Genomic DNA, 23,548 nt, shown 5'->3' on the forward strand with positions numbered 1-23,548 from the left:
TTCCTGACTCAATTGATCTAGTTATAATCTACTAGCCGCTTTTGGAGACAATGTATTGCAGGGATTACAGGTCATGTAAAATTTCAGTTAAATCGTTTTTACGTAACTTACTCTTAATAGCTTTCTCAGCAAAGTAGTTTTAAACTTGGAATAATTCGTTCTATTTTAGAAACAGTTTTTTTTAATAAATGTGAAAGCTTTTTACAGCTACATTCCTTGCGTTATATCTGCACTAAAGATGTTTTTTTATGCTTATATTGTTTACAGTGCTGAAATCTTTCTTATTAGCTAAAAAATTATTATATTACAATAGGAAAAAAAAAACCGTCAAATAAAAAAAATAATATAAAAAAATTAAAAATGTTCGATATGTAAATAATTTTTATTGTTGCTTGATTCTGAAGAAAAAATTAGCTGCGATAGCCACTGTATTAGAAAATTTTGCTAAAAGCCTATTTCAAACTAACCGCCTCTGGCCGGCAATTGTACCTCTGGGATTGATGGTTCAATTAAATATTTTGTATTACTATATCTTAACGACAAAGCCAAATATTTTTGAGCTTCAAATTTTTATAAACATAACTTTTAGAAGCTTTACATTATTCGGTTTAACTATGGCGGATTTAGGTATTTTGTGGCTCTAGGCAGTGCAAATAATGGGGCCTTTTCTTAATAAGACGGTCAATTTAGTTTCACATTTCAGTACAATTTCAACATATTAGTGGTTTATTTGAAGTTAATATTTCCTATTTTATGGATGAATATGAAGATTATTCAAAAAAAGAGAAATAAATACGAGTTTATTTTCTTATCTGTTGCAAATAAATATATACTTCCAATTGCAAAGTTTCATCAAATATGTCAGTTAAATGTATGAAAATACCCTTAAATTCTGTAAATGGAATAATAAAAAGTAAGAAAATTAAATTTTTTTATACATTGCAGTGAAAAAGTACCAGTGAATAAAATGTTTTTCTTACCCTCATTTATAAGACATAAGGTTTCAAACGCCTTTTTGTAAAAGTTTCTGAGATATTAAAGGTCAAATTTATTCACTTAGAACATGTTTTCGTATCTCTAGCCAATATCTGAGCAAGACTTCCGCTGTAATTTCCAATGATAATAACATATAACGAAACATTATTTAAAGGGTAAGATCAGAAAATAATAACGTATTTATTAATTTTGTGTCACTAATTTTTTAAAAAAAATTGGCTAGGTAACTAAAAAAGTCGAAATTCTTAAAAACTTGTTCAAAATGAGCACTTTCTGCTCCAACATAAAGTTGTATTCTTTTAACAAGAGTTGCACTTAAGTGATCGAATTCAGTACTTAAAAGCAGGCTTTTTCAATTCGTTGGCAAAGATCTACAAAGCGTGTACCGCCAAAATCAATTTAACTATTAGTTCAGAAGTAATACCAAACGAAACTTCCTTATAATATATCGGGTACTAATCAATAGACTGTTGTACAAAATGGATCCGAAAAAGAGGTTCTAAAAATGCCACATCACACATTTCAATAAAATTGCTATTTTCGATGAATCTCATGAAGAATGGATCTTTACAATTACAAAAATCATAAGTTTAAAGATTAATGTTTCTATCTCGATTAAAGTAACATCCATCTGCCCAAATTGCATTGAACTTGCGAAGAACTTGATATTACCCAAGGTAGGGTGGACTGAATTGTAAATTTTTAGATGTCTATCAAGTAATTGTTCGAGTAAATGCTATATCAGTTCATGGATTCTACAAATGCTATATGGATGCGGATTATAAGGTTGAAATATTTTCTGCTCTGTCAATTTTAAGATGTTGAGCTCTGAATTACCTGCTCGTGCTATGATAGCAATTTGAAAAGTAAAACAAAATGTCATTTTTTTACATTAGATATTGTTATGAAATTTCCGGGTTCGTTTGGATAGTGGAAGTTATATGGTGTGGAGAACGCTCAATTAGCAGGCGGCAATAGAAAAAAAAACGATATTTATTTACACGAAGACAGGACAGGACAGCACAAAGACGACAACTATATACAGCATAGAGAAGACAATTATCTTCAGCCGAGACGTGCACACAGCAGCATACAACAAGACTCTACTGCAGACAGTGGCGGACAGCTTAGTTCAGCACTAGCTTGACTCCTTCGCTGCTCCGCTAATCTCTGGAAGACTCATTCTTTACCGTCGATTCCGACTACTACTACGGCAGCTGCAGACTGCCTCCTTTTATAGGTCTCAGGAGGCGGGGCTAGAAGCCTCTCAACCAATCAGGAACGTTCGAGGCGTATCTCGGTTCCTACTGGACGGATCAGGAAAATTCTCGATGTTTCGGGTATAATCTATTTTGGCGCCAAAGTTGCCAAATTCGTCACCAAATGGTCGCCAAGTTTGTCGCCGAGCTCTGGGACCTCCGACGCGACACCCGGACAATACCCGGTCCAATACAGATGACTGTAAAACAGTCTTTCTGATGATGGAACCAACTATGCTGGGAAGCAACATCACAGATTCATAACCAATATATAAGGCTTTATCTTTCTTGTTCTTCTCAGGAAAAGTAAGGATCCCGTAGTATGCAATCGCTAAACAGTTCTGTTAACACTCTTGACAGAAGGATGCCGGGAATTCGGAAAATAATGTTGTATTCGTCTACAATTACGCTGGTATTGCGATTATACATAGCATAAATCGTCACCATATTGAAATGTTCCTTGTTAGTGAAATATATAATTTTTTTATTAAATTATCAGTTTCTCATCTGTATAAAATCAATGTTGCAATAATAGACCAATCAAAATTAGCAATACTATACGTCATTAGCAAATTTCTTTGAAGTCATGATAATTACATGATGCATTACTTGATAAATATTTAAATATATTTTTTTCGATTGAGTAAATTTGGATTTCTGAAATTAATTTGCTCATCTAACGTTATGATTACTCACTCTAACTTTAAAATTAAGCTTATCTCTGCTAATTGTGTAGATAGAAATAGGAAACTTTGTGAGTGCATAGTAAAATTTTAAGGGAAACATTTCTTTATTTGACACTATTTTGGATATATAAAATGTTTTAAATTTTTTATTATCAATCTCCCCAGATTTTGCATTGTTTTCATGTAATTACCCACCTTATTTAATGAAATTTTACAACTTGCAGTATATGCTTGTGTGCAATATTTAGAGGAATAAAAATTTATTCCATTTTTTTGGGACACCTTTTATTTCCAGTGTGCAGATTGAGATACATGTACTAAACATATAGTGATCACTGAAACAATGATTTATTTGATTACAGTAACTGGTGTTGCCCAAAATGTCACCGATTGCTTATTGGAGCTGCTGATACTTTGATTCTAAAAGTTCTTCCTCTTCCACGAAAATTTCTCAAACCATGATGGAATGAAGCATGCCAGGATGCCAGTTTGAAAAGAAAATTTTGGAGAGTTTCCCACAGATACTTTATCAAGGAAAACCTCATATAATTTAAATGGATGAAGAACAAAAGCACTTTAAATCGCATTACGTCGCAGTCAAAAAGAATCTTGATTTATGATTATCTCTCGAATCACTTCCACTACAGCTATTAAAAGGTTATGAAAAAAAGTTAAGGGGGCAAAAGGGGTTTATAAAAAGTTTAAATATAGGAAAGACTTTATATTCTTCTCCTCTTGATTTTGAACATGCAATTGATGAATTATTTGCTGACGTAAATAATAATTTGTCTTGCTATAAAGGAATGAGGTGAAAGATGCATTTAAATATTAGAATCCGTAAGCATTTCAACTTTTTTTCTTTCATAATTCCAATTTTAGATCTTTGTTTGAGAAAAGCTCTGTCTCAATTTCGAAATGTATGGATTATTCGAAATACATAATAATTTGTCTCGAATTCCCCGGTAATTTACAAAGACTGAAGCGACTGCTCTCGGCGTTCTTTTCTTTTATTTATGAGTATGAGCTTTACACTTCTTGTTCCAGTTTGAGCGATTGACTAATGCATGTTTATATGCAACCTTAAATCATTACTTGAAAGCAAGTGATAACCTAATAAAAAACAGAAATAAAAAAACAGTAATAAGGTAGTTCAAATTAACATAATTTTAATGTGTTTAATTCTTTAAAAATAATTAATAATAGTTGAAGGAAATATTGGGCAAAAATGGAATTGATAGCATCTAAATAACAAAATTTTGAATTTTAAGAGGATATTAAAACATTTCTTCTGGGATTATTTGCTTCGAAATAGCTGCAAAAAATTGCAAAACTTCGATTAATTTCTAATTAATTGAAAAAGTATTTGAATTTGACACTTTCAAAGTTTGATAGTATTTTTTTCACTTGTCTTAAAAAAAAATTATAAAGCTTGATTGAAACAAGTCCTGTTGTTTATGAGAAGATGGTGAACATGCATACATATACTACCACAATGACTTTTATTTATACGAAGATTATTACGTTTTTCATACTGTACCATTAGATACACAATCGAATCAATTTGCTTTCTAGTTTTTAGGCTAAACATGTTTTCACAAGATTGTTATTAAAATCTCCATAAAAACTAAATATAAAAATATATTGTCAAATGTGGTATAACAGCAGTTGTCTTTTTCGAAATAAATTCTGATAAAGAAATCATTCGATTCAATTATCTAATTGCAACAATTCAGTTTCAAATACTTAGAAACTCAGTTTCAAATGCTTACTCAATATAATTCCTTTATCAACAAGCATTAAGAATCTGTACTTAATCTCAAATGTGCTTTTTATAGTTGTTATCGGAAAATCACTCAAAGGATTTCTAATTTGTATCCAAACATATTCATAATTCCAAAACTTATTTACTTCATAGTACTTTAAATTTTAATAAATCCTCTGCATGGAAAAAAACAACAAACTCGATCGTCTTTAAATAGCCGGTGATGATTTTTTTCTTTCCTTATCAAACTTATAGCTGTCAAGGAAAATGCAAAGCTCTGTTTGTGTTTCTGTTTGCAAAGGTACAATGCCAGAAAATATTAACAAAAACACGAGATTTGGCTTAATTTCTTCCTTTCCACTAAGCATGCACAGCTACACTGCCAAGTTAACCTCTTCCAACCCAGGTAAGACAATTTTGCGCATCCACCAAAGAGGCAGGTGGCACCATCAGGTTCCAGAACAGTCAAAGCAGGTGGGGGAACTATTTTTTTCCCTCCCAGGAAGAAAAAAGAACCAAAACAACCGCAGAAGAATGGAGCAGAGCCTACAAGTATTACGGCTGAGTATGAATTCGTCCCAGGGATAACTATTTTTAAATCGAAGTCCTTGTCACTGCGCAACAGTCTCTCTCACCCGACAGCCAGGGGAAGCAGGCAGGTCCAAAGTAGTAATGAACACTGTTCTAAATTTATTTCTTCGAACCGTGCCTCATCGCCAGGAGTAAACTGGGCTGTACCATTAAACGCGGAGTTTTTATTTGTTCTTAATTGTGACACTAATTTCAAGGATTCGGTGTCGTCATTATCATCCAGCGAGCTGCAGGAATCACTTGTTTTTTCCCCGCAAATTGTTATTCGCAATGGTGCGCGTGTGCTGTAATGTTTGAAATTTCGACAGCGAAAACAATGCGAGCAAATGTGTTCAACGAAATCGACATTGCATGGATTACGGAATTCTGTTTTGAAACACCGGGTGTATAATTTCGAAAACCATCACGGATTCAAAAAGCCAAGAAATGGTAAGGTTTCTCTCTATTGCATTTTTCAGTGGTTAAAATATATAATGCGTTATCAGATACTATCTGATTTATCGAGTGCTTATTGTTGACAAACAGTGCGCAATGACTTTAAAGGGAAAAAAAAAGGAATTATTTGATTGTGAAACGACCCGAAACATTATGACTTCAAAGGAGCTTAAATTATTCAACACACACACACAAAACTATTTTTTAAAATCATATTCATATAGTAAAATGAGAAATCTTTAAGTCATTTTGTTAGAAATAATCTCTACTAATAACAAAGGAGGATTGTGTGCGTATCTATTGGCAATATATAGCACAGGCAGTTTAACCTAAAATTACCAAATCTGGCATACAATTATTTTGATAGTTAGAAAGAGGAAATTTCAGAGCCATTTTTTAAAAAAGAAATTTGATTAAAAATTAAGCAAGATTTTGACATTTTCTAGCGGTGAATATCGAAAATATTGTTGCAAAAACTAATTTTTATCCATTTCAAAATTTAAACAGAAACTCTTTTCATAATATCCATTTAACTGTTGTAAAATTTTTTCCTGAATTTTATGAATTTTTAAAAAGTAATTTTGTTTAATTTTTAACAACAAATTTTATTATAGCAAAGAAATTCATTACTTTTTTGCATTATTTCATCAAATATATAATATTGTAATTTTTTTTCTTTTGTTGAAAGCTAAAGAAGAAAGATCCTACTTATTATAGAATTTAGATGAACAGTCTGAAAATAGAATCAAATGACCGCAAAAAAAAATAATATGCACTTTGAAATAGATAATACAGACTCATAATTTTTTTTGCATGATGTTATGTCAGAAAGTCACTGTACGCAGTAAAAAAATAAGTATGAGCTATTAAATTAAGATGGGATTTAATTTTCGTCACAATTTGACTCTTAAAAATATTTTGGTGAGGTTGATATCATGAACATCTTTATACAAAAGAGATGTAATTGAAATTAAACTCAGCCAATACTTCAAATGAATAAACTGGACGCCAAAGACAGTAAGTATGTACATAAAAGATGCCTCGATTTTCAACTCCAACACACTGCAACATCTAGGATTTTTGTTCATGCGCCATTATTTAAAAAGTCTTTAAAAATAAATCAAGACAAAATTGCATTTATTATTTAAAAATTTATTTCATTATTTCTACAATAATATCTTTAAAAAAATATGTGTGTGTCTATTTGCTCTCTACAGGACAGTTTACCGGATTGATAGCTAACAGGTTTGACGTAGATATAATTTGAAGAGTCTAAAAGAAGATTTCGGGATGATTTTTTAAAAATTTGAATTAGTTCTAAAATTAACCAAGATTTTAGCATTTTACGTCAATAATATCAAAACATAGTATTTGCGATGGGGATTTTTTCACTATCATAAATTTCAATAAATTACCGTTCAAACAATATTTTAAAATTTTTAAAATAAAATTATATAATATTTGATTATGTTTTTCTCTTGATTAAAATAAAAAAAAGATTCAATGCATTTGAGAAAATTATCAGCTATTATTTGCTTCATTTTACAACTTTTTAATTTTAAATTAAATCATATTATTTACAAAAAAAAAATTTTTTTCTTCCTTAAAAATTAATATTTTAAAAATAAAATAAAAAAAAGGTATCTGGAAGTTATGAAATTTTAAAATGCTTACTGCTCTGACCATATATTTTAAAATAATTTCCCTACTCTCAAGTACAAATTACAATGCTCAGGTTTCGAAATTGATATGTTTCAAACAGAGTTTGAAATTATGACAGGAAAGCTAATAACGCTGTGAAATTGTTTTTTCAACTGATGATTTAAAAAAATCCGGAAATTGTATATTCGTCTCTTTGTGAAACTAAACAAACTTTAAGTATGCAAAAAAAAAAAAAAAAAGTCTCATGTAAAATTTTAACGGGAAATATAATGATATTAGCAGTTCCGCTTCAATGTGTTTTAAAAAGTTGATTTATATTTGAGAAGTATTTTCATAATGCTATTTAATATTTTATATTTTAAAACGAAGATTCTTTACTTGCGCTCTTATTTCATTAGTTGTGGACAATCAGCCAATCCCTAGAATAGAAGATGTCTTCCTTACTCACAATCTTTTTTTAATTAAATGGTCAGATACTAATTGCCAAGAATCCTGACATAACCTTCTTCGGCATTATTGCATTTGTCACTATGATGGAATACCATACATAATCATAGCCCTTCCAAGGGTGTTCATCATCTTTGACCCTACTGGTAATTTTTTTTTTGAGAAATACTGGTAAATTTTTTGAAAAGATCAAACAGAGTTGCTTTAGGACTGCGATTCATGTAATATGTGTGGTTGTAACGACAAAAGAATCCCTCCGTTCCCTTTGGCCAAGTTCTAGATGAGATTGATAACTGTCTAGAAGTGAGCGAGGCATTTCTTTGGTGACTTTGGCATGTTTTATAAAATGGCTTTTCAAGAAGCCCTAAAAATCTTGCTCAATCACCCATTGAGATTTATTTACTAAGCATTCACTTCCTTGAAGTACATTTGAAAGAAAGTAATATTTGAAGTTTCTCCTAGAAAATAAAAAAGAGACACTGAGTTGGCATTAGCACAAACAGTAAAAATGGGTAGCAAAGCACCTTTTTTGGCAGATGATACGACCCCGACCTGTTTGGAGACCTTACAGTAACTTTTCTGTAGTTATCTTTCTTAGCTTCAAAATCGTTGTCATATCAGTCTCGTCAACCTGATAAGTGCGTAAGGAAAGGGACTTAATGCTCTTTAGAAAAGTTAATAGCCACACTGATTTCTAATTCCAACTCATATTTAAATATTTTTACTTACTTTGCAAAAAGGCTTTTATACAGTTTCAGCATTGTTTATGTGTCGTGAAGCTGCATCATCTGCTCATCTGTGAAGATTTTGTAGCGAATTTTTTTCAATAACTAATACTAGGTACAGGTAGTTTTGGATCTGAAATAAAAGGGTTTTTAATGTAACATAAGCAGCATCTTCAAGAAATATCTTTAAATATTAACAAAATTTAGACATGTTTAATTATTTAATTATATTTAAATTAATTAAATTATAAAATAAAGTGCATTAGAATTGCAACTTACCATTATTACCAGTTTTCACTTTATCTCAGAATCTTTAGACTGTCCATGAAATTAATTCCATAATTATTAATCGCCTTTTGCAATGAATAACCAGTCATCACCTCTTTCACTGCCTCCAGAATTGTTTTTTGTGGCGTTGCAATTCTATACGTTTTCATTTATATTTATAATTGTTTTCTCCTTTTAACTACTTACGACAGTTTTAGAGAGGAAATATATATCATAAAAGATAAAATATACTCGAGGCAAGTTGTTACACCGTAAGAAGTTGACGCTTCTGGCGCCATTTTAAATCTTGATGCTTATGAGTGGATGGTATAATACAGTTGTACAGATAATTTAATATATAATTTAATCTCGCTTCCTCGTGGTCCAGATTTTACACATGTATTTCCAAGAGCTTCATCGCATATAATAAATTTAAATTTAAAAGAAAAATTAGCTATTAGCACAGATTTTACATAAACATAAGCATCCTCTGCACTATTTTTGGTAGCGTCCTCGTCCATCACTGGTTACGAGGAAGCCATATGAATCAGAACTACTATCGAACTGGTGAAAATTGAATGAGTTGCCAGTATGCTCAGACAAATTTGAAAGTAACTAGATGTAAATTTCTAGATTTTTATAATTAAGAATTAATCAAGTAATTTTAGAATTCAATTATCGTAAATAAATTGGATTGACTGAATTTACAAATATTTGATAGTCAGAGATGGAAACATTTAAAAAATCAACAATTATGACATTCAGTGATTACATTAAAAATCCTGCATATTAACTTAAAATAAATCTGATCTTTTAAATGAATAAATTATGATCTAAATAGATACTCAAATTAATTTGAATTGTGTAAGTAGTAACTAAAGAATATGTCGGTTAAGAAGTCATGAACTGTTTCTAACACGTGATAGTATATTATCTCAGCTTGAGTCAACAACCTTCCCGGGAGAAATTCTTGTTGTTTTCTGAAAATTCTTGAAGCGAAAGAAATTGAAAAGCATTTTTAAAAGTATTCAAAAAGGAAACCATAAGAATATTTATATTTATAAAAACATTATTACTTTATTAAAAATTATTTTCAAATATGTGTAGCTGATTCTAAATAAAGCGACTGTCAGAAAACTTTTTTTCATCGCTGTAATAAAGGAAATCATGATTTGCCATTACAAATATATTTAAGTTATATAATTAATTAATACATTCAAGTCCAGTGACATTAACGTAGTGTCACTGGCAAGACGGTATTTGGAAGATGACATCAACGTAGTACAATTGTATGTCACTACAAAATGTAACATATGCTATTTACGTCAAATGGAAAAAAAAACCACCTCAAATTTGATTTAAAAATTTTGAGAAGTTACTCTTCATTTAGGGATTGTTTTGTTTCTTGTCATTAAAAAGAGAAATAATAAATGAGTCCAAAAATTTTTTAATGGAAATATTTTAAAGAGATTTTTATTAACAAAATATTATACTTTAATTAGAATTTAATATCTATAAATCACCTTTATTGTAATGCATTTTGGACTTTATGTTTGCATATTTGATTGAGCAACATTGCAAAAGGCTCCGATGATAGAGAAAAAACTTTTTGTGTATACGAATGTAAAAGTTTTAATATTTAATGACTCGAATTGAAGTTTTATTTTTGCATTATGTATTAAATTGAATGAAAATTTAATTAATTACAATATATTGCTTTCAGTACATTAACAAATTATAGAAAAATGCATTAATATATGTTTTTCTTATATTGCGCGAATTGTCGATAGAGACAAACAATTCTTATATTTAAAGAGTCATAATATAAGAATCGTTTGTTTTTTTACCTATAAAGTTGTAGGAAAAAATAGGACAATCTATATATGCTGAAAACATTTTGTAATTCGTACCTTTTTCCAAACTTTAACTTAAATTTACTTGGTTTGTAACTTTCTTCGTAAAGAATAACTGCAGAAGGGAAAGTAATTCATATTCACATTATAAGTACTACAGCGCAGCGCCAACTTTATTTTGAAGTCTATAGCTGATTTTTGAGAAGAAACAAGACAGATTTCCTGACACTCAATATGACAACGTATAGTTAAATAGCGTGCCTAATTTCATTTTTATTGCGGCTGTACTTATAAATAAATTATCTCAAACGACAATTCTCAGACGTACTGTTGCAAACCTTTCAAAATGCTTTGTAATTTTGCATTATTCCCGTCTGGATAAATATTTCGCATTGAGACAAATTAGTTGATTTCTTCTTTATTAAATCTTTTTAATCTTTAAATGACATTCGAGAGGATTTACTTTTAAAAGTCCCTTTCACGAGCAAACGTGCCAAAAATTTCGTATAATAGTATTTTGATACTTAGAGAAATGCAAAAATTTAAAAAAAAAATCCTACTTTTACAAAAATTTTCATTAATTGTTGTAATTTATTAACTCTGTTTCTCGATTGCTGTCATTTCTGTCATTTAAAAATATAGTTAAATTTTGAAATGCCTTGATAGATTCGAGAAATACTCAAATGTACCCCAAAATATTACGCCACAATATTATATATATATATATATATATATTGCTTCTTTATAAAAACAGCCTCTTTACGGACGAAAATAAATAGTTTCTGTTGCAAATCATATTTTTGTACAATCATATTTTGCCACAAATTTTTATTTAGTTTGTTTGTCTTCAGTTTGTTTTTCCTCCTGATGTGGTAAGAATAGTTTGTTCATTTGTGTATTCCCTATTAAATTACTTTATTTTTATTTTTTGAAAACGTAATTCTCGATTAGCTTCAATTAATTTTTGATTTAATTCGAATGTTTGTAACTGACTGTGAATTCGTAAAAAGTATGTACTTTTAAAAAAAAGCATTATAAGGATTAAAAATAGGAAAAAGTAGTATAATTTTTTTTACATTTCCTCGTAAGTTTCAGGATGTGTTTGTACGATTTTCTTGGTATAATGCCGATAAAGTAGAATTTTAGAAACATCTACAGGATTTCCATTTAAAATTTATACATAGCATAAGTTACATGTAAATTAAGTTTATTAATTAAACTCCATATAATTCAGTTTATCATTTTTATTTACATTAATTAAAAATTTATATATAAAACAAATTGTTACTGCACAAGTTCCAATGCTGCTATGACTACTGCTGGTTTTATAACGCGATTTCTTATAAAAAGTATAAATTAATTAATGCAATGCGTATGCCTTTGATGCAATACTCGGGCTACTTTGAACTGTTTTGTTAATCTATCTATACTTATATAAAGCTCAATGTGTGTGTGTGTGTGTGTGTGTTGGCGCTCTACAGATCAAGCCATTTGATCTACAGCTACCAAATTTGGTACATGTATACCGTAGAGGTCGGGAATGTGCACCTGGGGTACCATTTTTTGAATTTTTAATTAGAATTTTAATTATTAATTAAAAATTAACTTTCCCGCCAAAAACTCTTCCATTTTCCCCACCGCCAAATGAGTAAGGCTTCAGGTTTTTTTTCTTTCTCAACAGTAACGAGGCTAGGGTTAACATTTTTTGGCCGATTATTTCAAACGATTCTGTTTATTTTCTTAATGTTTGATGCATTTAAAATTAAACATTATTAATTAGTCTATCTTTCAGATTCATTCTGAAGTACTTTTGAATTAAAATAACACAGAATAAAGAAAATTAAAAATGTCTAATCTGCACAGCGTTACCCCAACTGGCGTAGAAAAATTCACGCATTTGCGTTACCGTAACTGGCGTTGAAAATTCACGCATGCGCATTGTGTTCTGATTGTTGGCAATATTATCAACGGATGATTCTTGATTTAAATTATTTTTAAGCTAGTTGCATGCTTTTGTAATTAAATTGTATTTATGTTCGTTATATATATTTTTGTATATGCTTATAGTTTTAAGTACATCGTTTTTTAAGTAGTTTTTTTAAACCTGTTTTCGACCGATTATTTTAGACGATTCATTTTATTTTCTTAGTGTTTGATGCATTTAAATTTAAACATTGTTAATGAATCGATCTGTTCATGATGAATCTGAGAAAATTTTGTGACAAATTCTTGTGATATTACATAAGAAAGATATTCTTTAGTGCCCATAAAGTTTAAACACTCATTGATTCTGTTATCAGTAATCATATTATTAAAAAATGCTTTGTTTCAGTAAAAAATATTATTATATTAATTGCAGATTCATTCTTTCCATTTTAAAGCATGAATTCTACGGGAGCAAACAGAAAATTAGAGAGATACATATTACGTTATGACTGAAGGCCTTTATAATAGTATGAGTGAATTTTATTTGAAGTTTTAAAAAATTTTGATGAAGAAGCTATTAAAGTAGGAATTGCGTAAACTATTTAATTATTAAAATTTAAACGAACATTAAGATTGGCGAACCAGCTGGTCGCCAAAGGCGGCTAGTTTTTAATACATTTATGTTTCGAGAAAACTTTATTTTAAAATGCCACAGGTAAAACTTTTGTAAATTAAATTTATCAAAAAAAGTTGCAGGTAAAAGCCCGATGCATGGAACATGAAAGGACAGAATGGAAATACATTTCAATGGAAGATGCATATATAAATTCTGGATACGAAATGAAAGATATACATAAAAAACGAGTTAAAAATTCAATCATGCGAGAAAACTCCAGTACAGCATGACTTTATAACGTGAATTATACTGTATGCACTTATCGTATTATCATGTTCAGGAGTCCACTCTATTTGAATAAAATAATATTCTGTTCTCAGAATTCAATTGAAATACTCTTTTCCATTGAAAGATCGTAAAATTCAATTCAGATGGCGAAACATTTTTTTTTCTGTACTGACATGTTTGATCCCCTCTGTTTACTATATTTCAACGCTATTGTTCTAATTTTAATCTCCTCTTATTAATCGCTCTGCTGCAAAAGAAAGAAATGTAATGCACTGCAATCTTGCTGTTATTTTTAAACGTTGTCCTCGATATAAACCTTCCATCAGGAACTATTCTAGTTCCCATCCTAAAAAGTGGTTCGTTTTTTTTTTTTTTTTTTTTCATGACTGACATAAATGAGTCAAATAAAATTAGTTGCGTGCGCGCATTGAATTATGGTTCGAATTTTACTGCAGATGTGAATGGAACGGAATAAATGAATGAAAATTTTTAAAGTGCGATTCTAACAATGTAATCTTTCTCGGGTGTGAATGCTTTTATCTCACTTATGAAAACTCTACGTAGTGAGAAATTGTATTGCTCACATCGTCTTATTTTAATATGTTAATGTAGTGAAAATTTAAATAGTTTTAAATATAAGTTTGTATATTTATCAAGTAAATATCTAAAAATGGAAACAATATATATATGTGTGTGTGTGTGTGTGTGTGTGTGTGTGTGTGTGTGTGTGTGTGTGTGTGTGTGTGTGTGTGTGTGTGTGTGTGTGTGTGTGTGTGTGTGTGTGTGTGTGTGTGTGTGTTTAATTACAGGCTTTATTCGTTAATAGGATTAAAATTCTCTATTAATACGTTTTTAACAATAAATTGATTCTTTAATTTCTACATTTGCTATTATATTTTTCGTGCATTTCCTCCTTCCAGCAATGTTATTACCATCATACAGTTTTCATTTGTCCTAATGACAGATATGATCGGCAGTTTTGAAGGCTCTCAGGTTCATGGCTCAATTCTACCTCAAATCCATAGTGCACAGAGGCTTAGTGCTCACGACACCTTCTTGTTAGTGTAGAACGAAAATTTGAAGATTGAGATTTATTCTCAGATCTTCGACTTCTATTCACAGACCATAATTAAATTCTTGCCTTCTGATTATTGATTAGAATTACAAAATGCGCCATTAAATTGCCTCTTGTAAATTTAAACCGGAACGCTTTTCAAAGAGACAGTAAATATTTGAGTTAAATTTCTTAACATAAAGCACGCTTCATGCTTTAAAATGCTATAGTCAAAATTTATTGAAAAAAAAAACTCGCATAGCTACCTACTATAGAGTTCATCATTCTAACGCTGATTTTGATAAAGTTTTCATCTTTAATCTCAATTCTGAGAGAACTAAAGAAAGTGGATATCCTATACAAACTAGCAAAACATTTTTTATATATATTTTCATAACTGAATGTTATACATTGGGAAAGAATTTCTGCAAGGAAAGATTGAGAATTCATTATGTTTTACTGTTAATATTATTTTACCATTAAGAATGTCGCCATAATAATTAAAAATGTTAGACATCGCCAAAATAGAAAGAACCAATAGCGGTCAACTCGTACAAAAAAGAAAAAAGGTGCTCTTAAATATATATCAACTAACATCTTGTTTGCGAGCAGTCAAACATTGAATGATCGGGAAAACAATGATGCATTCCTACATCAGATGAAACTGATCTATTCTCGAGGCTTTTCTCACTTATCAATGTTTACAGTTTCATTTGACAGTTCCAGTTTCACTGAAAAATAAAAACTGTGAGATTGTTTGAGTTTGGAGATTCCACAATAAGAATATAGAAGAATAAATTGTATATTTTCTTCATATTTTGCAATTTTACTTTTGTAAAGGTAAGAATATGTATCAGGCAGGGCAAAGTTCATTGAAATTTAAAGTGATTGCTGTATAAGAACGTCAGTGCCAATGATGATTTGTGCAGTTTCGTGATGGTGATTTTGATCTTTAATTGCAGTCCTTCGTCGGGCAAACTCATCGAAACTCATCAAACCTTTACGATCCGTAAGCCAGCTTCACATTTGGGTATTTGTAAACTCAAAGAAGTTCATTTAACGGTGCTTATTAATATTTGTAATATGCTCTTTAACCTTCAGAAAAACTGTCTCTTTTTGATATGATTTATAAACGGTGATGAAAAATGGGTTGTTTACATCAATATTGTGCTCAAAATGTCGTGATCATGGAATGATGGGCTGATTTGAATGAAGCCAAATTCTCTGAAAGTGGAGAAGTTTCAAGTGTCGGTGGTTTTGAGCATTTAATGAGGACAATGGAAAACAATCCATTGAATTTCTTGCCAGCCACTATGCTATTGCACGTACGAAATTGGAGTAAGAATTTGATAGATTGTGCAATAAATTAAAAAAAGAAAACAAAGAAGCTATAGGAAGATAAACTATAAGAAACAATCCCAAGATAAAAATATCAAATAAACATTATTGAAACGAAACACTGAATATACGAATAATAAAATCATGGATTAATACTGAGAAATATAAATCTTCGGAACAGAAAAAGATTTCGCGATATCAAATTATGGAGAAATATAAATCTTCGGAATAGAAAAAGTTTTCACGATATCAAATTAGTATTCTATAGATTTCATAATATATATGAAAAGAAAATTATTTTGTTATGCCTTGATTTTGCCTTCTGTGATTTGATTCTGCATCTCGATACCAACACTCTATTTTGCAAATATTATATCTATCTGTTTTTGATGCAGAGATCGTATCTTAGTATGGTCTTTCGAATTACTTTTGCCATTAAAATTTGGCTTGGTTAAATTACTTTTGCCTTAACATTGCCATAAAAAAGTGGTTCTTGTGCCAATAAGATTTAATTTACTTCTCCTTAAATTACTGTTAATCTTTTATGTCATCTTGAAAGATAGGGAAAGTTTATATGCGTTGTGCAAATAGATTTGAAATTCTACCTGCATAAGTGCATTCTACCTGCAATTGTACATAAACCATATTTTCACTAAATTTGCAGAAATGAATAAAATTCTTTTTCAAATAAAAAGCATCTTCTTATTTTGTGGCATTCGCTTAGATTGGATAAAATATATAAATCCACATAAAGCAAACAAAAGAAAGAATTTACTTATTTAATTACAGATTTTTCAGATTAATTACATTTTTTTGTCTGCAATGCTTTCTTAGCTTTTAATAAAGAAAGAAGAAGAAGAACAACAAAGTAGTTTGTTGTTTGCTGTTAGCTAAGCAATTCCTACAAAATTGGGAATTTTCTTCTATTTTTGTAAATTTTCAATAGAGAGTAAAATCCTTTACAATTGATAATTACTTAACTCATTGGTTGCAGTAAAGTCAAGCAGAAATAAACAAAGAAAGCTCGAAATTTTTTCATGTCCCATATCTTGAATCAGATCAAATTCAGATTGCAACTATTGACTCTAAGCCAAATGAGTGAATTACGAAACAGATTCCCTTCCGAAAAATTACATAATCGCCAAATATGAAATTTATTTTAAGAAAATGTGACAGAAGATATAAAAATTACTAATTTTATTAGCATTCGATTTTTAAAATTGAGATGCTTAAGATTGCAAATCATTTCATTTATTCACAACATTTTTTTTTATTTAGATTGCCCTTTGTTTCAATAAAAAAGGAATTTGTGTCATGTGCATGAAATTTGTAATAAGCACACAGTAGGCGCATATTAATTTAAACCTTTGAATTTACTGAATGTTGTACAATTAAGACTTTGCTTTTTGAATTTCTAAATGAAATTTTGACCATAAATATTTTTTTTACTATACAATGTGGAAAATAAAAATAAAAAAACTTCTAAATCAAAATTAATCTATATAGATACGCTCTAATAATCAAAAATTATTCGAAAAACAAAAAACTCTACACAGTAATTTACAACCAAAATTTCTTTGGTTCTGTCAAATCACCATATTTGCTGAAACGTTTTCTAAATTGTTTTCTTTTTGTAATCCGGAATTACGAGCACGCGAAAGCAATTCAAAATAAATTTAATTTCTATTTTACTTCTTTGTTCAGAGTCCAAGAAATAAAAAATATACTTTTCACATTATGTACGGTATTAATTTACGCACATTGAATTTTCTTGTATTTTGGACAATTTTTATAAACCATCTGAATAACATCGAAATGTATAAATCCAAATTATAATTAGTATGCCAGGCAGATTCTATGATTGAAATATTTTACATCCAGAACAGAGAGCAATTCAAATATTTTAAGTGTCTCATGATTAATAAATAATTATTGTAGGAATTTGAGGTTTGGACCAACCTATGTTGTATATCCTATTAGTGAGACAAAAGTATATGAAAAGCAACCAATAGTATACTGTACATGTACTGTACATGTATTTTTGAAAAAGAAAAGAGATAATAAGCCCCCAAAAATTTTACAGTCCACAAATAACAATTGTTCTTGTCTCATTTAATGAGTATATCGTATTTTTTCTGTTTGATTACTTAAATTAATCGAATTTAAAGAATATTCGTTTTCGAAATTATAAGAAAGGCTGCAAAATGTACAAATTAATATTTATTACTCCATTTGTACGATCTTTTTATCGAATGAGAAATTAGATGTTTTATTTTATTGTATTGAAATTTGATTAATTCAAAAACAAATCGCATTATTATAAAAATGTATTATTTTTCAGGAAGGCAACAGTGTGAGATTTACTTAGAATACTAAAATTTCAATTCTATTTTTCAAAGTATTTCATAGACGTCCCTCCATCAGTACGAATGTATAAATAATAAAATTTTTTGAAGTTATGATAAATTTTTGCTACCTTTGTATTTTGATTTATAAAAGAAAACCTTCCGTATGCTGCTTATTATTAATTTTATAATCATTTTTTCTTCTGTTGATTTCCATCAATGATTAATTCGCTAAAAAAATTGAAATTATTTAAATTTACCTTTCGGTCTAAAACAAAATTAAAATTTGTGGAATGTTTTCTCATTCATTTGAATCGAGTTTGCAATAATGTACATGTAGAATTTCATCTCTTGGATTGAAAAAGAGTGAATTATTTTTTTTAAATATAAATTATCCAAACTGATTTCAGAATGAAAAAAAAAACAAAAACAAAAAAAAACTGCTGAAAATTTCTCATTTTCTCAAAACTTCTCAAAACTGTAGTGTGGAGAATATTTCAACGTAATTACTGAAATCCCTACAGCATATGCGGTTTCTTTTGACATCTTCAATCAGACGTCTTTGGATTCGTTTAATCAAGCGTCTAGATTTGCAATTAGGTCCCACTTCAGATAGAAGCGAATCTTTCTTTCCCCAGAAAAGAAATTTGAAAAGACAGGATGTTGCTGCAGTCAAGATGAAAGCGTCAAATCGTCAAAACGATTATTTTTCAAACAAACAAAAAAAAGAGCCCATTTTTAAACAAGAGACTCGTTATTAGTAAAACTTTTCTAGCAATGTGTGGTGGGTCATTTTTAGAAGTACTTTAATTGGGCCTGTTTTATACAGCAGTGTGCTGAATAGGAGTAGACATATCAGTTAATTTTGAATGAAATGACGTCTGAACTTTTTGGTTTGGGATAATTTTTTCTACAAATGTAGTTTCGAACAGATAGTGCTTCTTCTCATCCTACCTCAGCTCTAAGTGCTGTAAATCAACCCACTATCAGCTGGTTATAAGCTGATAGTGGGTTGATTTACAAAAACTTTTAGAATTCCTTCCAAATTATCTGGCGTCCAGTGACATTAATTTATGGGGTTGTTTATGTATTTCTGCATTTAACACGTTTTCTGTCGATGCATCAAATCTTTGTCAACATATTCTAGAAGCACGTCTCGATTTCATAAGTGACGAATTGAATCGCACGTACGCATTATTGTTAAAAGAAGCAACACTACATAGGTATCGAAGGTGTTGAGTTTGAACAAGTGATTTAAGTACTTCGATTATTGTTTTAATTAACTTTCATTTAATTATTTGATTTTAAAGATTATTTGATTTTTTTAAATTTAACTAAATCAATTTAGTAACTTTTTTGGGGTTCTTTTAGTTTGAGGAATGAAAAAATGGTTCAAATCAATAATTTTGCTTTTCAATATTTCAGAAAGTTTTACAGACATAAAAATGAAACTTTATATACTTACAGACGAGTGTAAGAATAGCATATTAGTAGAAACAAGAAAAAATGTAGAATCAAATAAACTGACATTAGTGTAGAAATTGCTGTTTTTATTTTATCTGAGTGAAAATTTTCTTCAGAAAATAAATTTTTCATTTATCGCCAAAAATCTTCAAATTTAGAAAATAATCTAAATATGTTAGGGATTGGTCATTAAAAGAAAAGGTAAATTTATTGTTTTTAATGTCTATATTTATTAATGCTCTCGACAAAGTTCGGAAGTACTAAACAGAAAATCGAAGATATTGGAATGTGTGTGTGTATGTGTGTAAAGTTGAGCTGTTGTTCATGTTTTGTGGTAAATTTAAAATTTAGGCCTAAGGTGTGGTACATCTTTTCTTTTTTTTTTACTGAAATTATATGGTATAAAAATTTTTGTAAATGGGACAATTGGGATGACAGCCTTTGTAGCTAAAAATCCCTAAATCCCCCTCTTTCAAACAAACAAACAAATGGGAAAATAATTAATTAGGACCTTTTTTATTACAGTCGAGTTTAAACTGTAATACCTAGTATCATTAAAAAGAAGTTGACAGTTTCTTTATTCAGCTTAAAGAAAAAAACGAACAAGCGCCTGAAGACGTTCAACAATATTCAAATAGTTAAAAAGCTTCGGAATCTCAAACAGTAGTTTATAAAAACAAAGCAAATTCATGAACTATCATCTATTAGTTTTTTTCTGCATTTTAGTGTTACTCACTAAGTAAGACAGAAAAAGACGAATACTGATTCATTAAGAGATAGCAATTCAAATATGTTTCTGCTGTTATTTAATGTTATAAAGCTTTCATTTACTTCAATTACGTTTAGGTAGTGTATCGAAACAAGACGATAGAACCGTTTTGAATCATGGTCAGGAGACGGGGATCCAAACTTTTGAATTTCAACAGCGAGGAAACCTTTTATCAAGACGAATTGAATGAGAACCTGGTCACTTAGATTGTGGTTCTTAGGACTAAGATTCGTCTCTCTTCTTGCGGTAGATTCGAGTTTTGAAGCTCAACTAGCTTCGAAACCTACAACCTCGCAAAGTCATCGCAACTTCTAGTGTTGTCTTAAAAATTCGCACATGCATTGCATACACACACACACATTTTTAAAAAAAAATTTAAATGGGATCTCACACAGCCAGGAAAGAGAAATGTACCTGCAGTAAAGTGACTTCATTGAGACTGGTTACAGTAATCCTGGCGGAGGAATAAGGAAGTTATGGGAAATAAAGGAGATAAGCCCCCCAAAAAATCCACTTAGAAAAATGGCTATGTCATAATAAAGAAGCAGAAAAAAGTTTCACGGCATTATCTGTAAAATTGGTGGTGAAATTTTCGATTAAAATTATGAGCTTTCCTGACGTGATAAAAAGTTTATCCTAAATAGAAAAATGTATTCTCCGGTAATTTCATACAGTTTTCTGAGTTAAGCAACGACGATATGAAATTTAACAACGAAGAATATAAACAAAAGTAATAAAAAAAATATCTGAATATAACATTCGGGTGGGGGGGGAGGATATTGGAGAATGCAATTTTAATTTCAAAACGAACGAGTTTTCAAGTCAGGGAAAGTTCACAAATTTAATCACAAATATCCCTGTCAATTTTTATAGATAAATAAAAAATGAAATCCTTGAAACTCTTTCTGCTTTTTTTATTATTATGGTATAGCTTACATTTTTCTCATTGGAGTTTACGACCGATCCCGTTTCATTTAGCTATTTTTGTAACTTCCTTATTTCGCAGCTAGGTGTGCTATATTCTGCCAATCAATTCAGCCCAATCACTCATTCAGAGAGAGGGGGGAGGGGGGGGGAGAGATTGTTAAAATTCTCTCCCTATATATATATATATATATATATATATATATATATATATATATATATAATACTTTAAAGGAATTTAGTGGTGAATAACTTCCTTAGATTATGAATATAAAGTATTAGTATTTTAATTGCATTTTTGGCTATTTCTTCGCGTTTAAACTACACTCATGTCCAAAATTATTTTTCAAAGTAATTCTAAATGACTACCAGTAAAATTTAAACAAATTATATTTTATATATTGTGAAGGACCGGTAACCTTTGTTGTGGGAAAAAGTGTTGTTTAGCATTAATTTTTGAGGAACTACTGAAATTAGACCGTTTAGGCATCTGGGATTTTTGCCTGCAATTTTAAGAATATTGCATTAAAACAAAAAAATTAACCTGTATCCAGTGAGAATAAGTTCTCATAATCGTTTAGACGAGTCTTTGAGATGAAGAGCTGGTGGCAGGCTTGAAGCTGGGCAGTCTCAAGCGGAGGTGGCTCGATGGTTACAAGTGGCACCGAAAGTGGTATCCAGGTTGTGTAATCAATTCCAAACAAATGATGCTGTAACCAGGAAGGCCGGCCAAGGCCGTCACAGAGCAACGACGCCTGCACAGGATCGCTATTTGGCATTAAGTGCACGACGGCATAGGCTGACAACAGCTCCTCAACTTGCTCATGACCTTGCTGCTGCGTCTGGAATAAGAATTTCCAGACAAACAATATACAGACGTCTAGCAGAGAGGGCCCTTTATGCCCGGGGACCGGTTGAGTGCGTCCCTTTGACTGCATCCAACAGAACAGCCCAGTTGTGGTGCCGAACGCATCCGTCTTGGGCGTAGCAAGAAGGGTTGTTTTCAGTGATGAGTCGAAATTAACCACACAGAGTGACACTCGTCAAATCTTCATCTGGAGAGAGCGAGGAGCTCGCTATCATCCCTCATACGTAAAAGAAATCGACAGCGGAATCCTTGTCTGGGGTGGCATAATGTTGGGCAGTCGTACACCACTGCACGTCTTCGATACGGGTACTGCCAATGCACATCGCTATAGGGAAGAGATACTTGAAGCCTATGTGAGGTTGTTCCGAGGTGCGTTAAAGAGTTAAAAGCCACGCTTTTGGAAAAATGGGCTTTGTTGCCCCAATCATTTATTGGCACCCTCATAAACAGTACGAAAGCTCGTTGTGAAGCTTAATTTATTTAATAATTTATTTAATATGCTTAAATTTATTTATGATATAATACTTTTTTATAAAAGGACCCTGAAAGCAACAGAAAGGTATTCAGTGTGAGGACTACTCTCAAAACGTACCTTTTCTCTAAGTGCAAAAACGCATTTTCTCTAATAAATGTAAATTTGCACGTTACCGAAATTACGAAATATCAATCATTGCATTCGATATGTTCAATCATCGGCAATGAATAGCTTTATTGTAGATAATAAAACAGTACCAGGGAACCGAATATGTATTTGAATGCATTTTTTCCCAATTTATTATATCCAAAGTTTGACACAAATCTATAATTGTAGTAAAAAAAATCACATATCGAATTTCATATATTTCAGTATTTGCGTTTTTGAGTTATCGTGTATGCACGTTTGTGAAAGAACAAGCCTTGACGGATTTGGTCCCAAATTTGATACATATCTATATTTTAATGTAAAATGGATGCATCAAATTTTTTTTTATCGAGCTATCTTCTTTTTGTAGTTTTCACGTTAACTTATATTACCGGACAGGCAGATTTCTTTTGATTGAATTTCGGTCAAAATTTTACAGAAATGTACGAATTTGGCATAAAGACCGTATACCAAATGTCGTTTGTCTGTTTCGAGTTATCGTGTTCACAGACAGACATAATTCCAGAACTGTGTTTTTCGGACTCAAGGAAGCCCGAAACTTGAAGATTCATCGAAACCTCGCTTTGTTTTTGATACCAATTTTTAAAAAATCAATGTGCCTCGTACTACCTTTCTTTTGTCTTACAATTT

General features: G+C 30.4%; 1 protein-coding gene across 1 annotated transcript in view; it reads left to right on the forward strand.

Annotated features, from left to right (window-relative positions):
* The first annotated feature begins 5,270 nt into the window (after nt 1-5,270).
* LOC129969239 (protein boule-like) overlaps nt 5,271-23,548 on the forward strand; it is a 38,186-nt gene continuing 19,908 nt past the window's right edge. Inside the window, exon 1 of the mRNA XM_056083703.1 lies at nt 5,271-5,723. Coding sequence (XP_055939678.1) covers nt 5,721-5,723 — 3 coding nt within the window. The 5' untranslated portion in view covers nt 5,271-5,720. The remainder of the gene's footprint in view (nt 5,724-23,548) is intronic.

Source organism: Argiope bruennichi, chromosome 5 (genome assembly GCF_947563725.1).
Source record: "Argiope bruennichi chromosome 5, qqArgBrue1.1, whole genome shotgun sequence".
Taxonomy (NCBI): domain Eukaryota; kingdom Metazoa; phylum Arthropoda; class Arachnida; order Araneae; family Araneidae; genus Argiope; species Argiope bruennichi.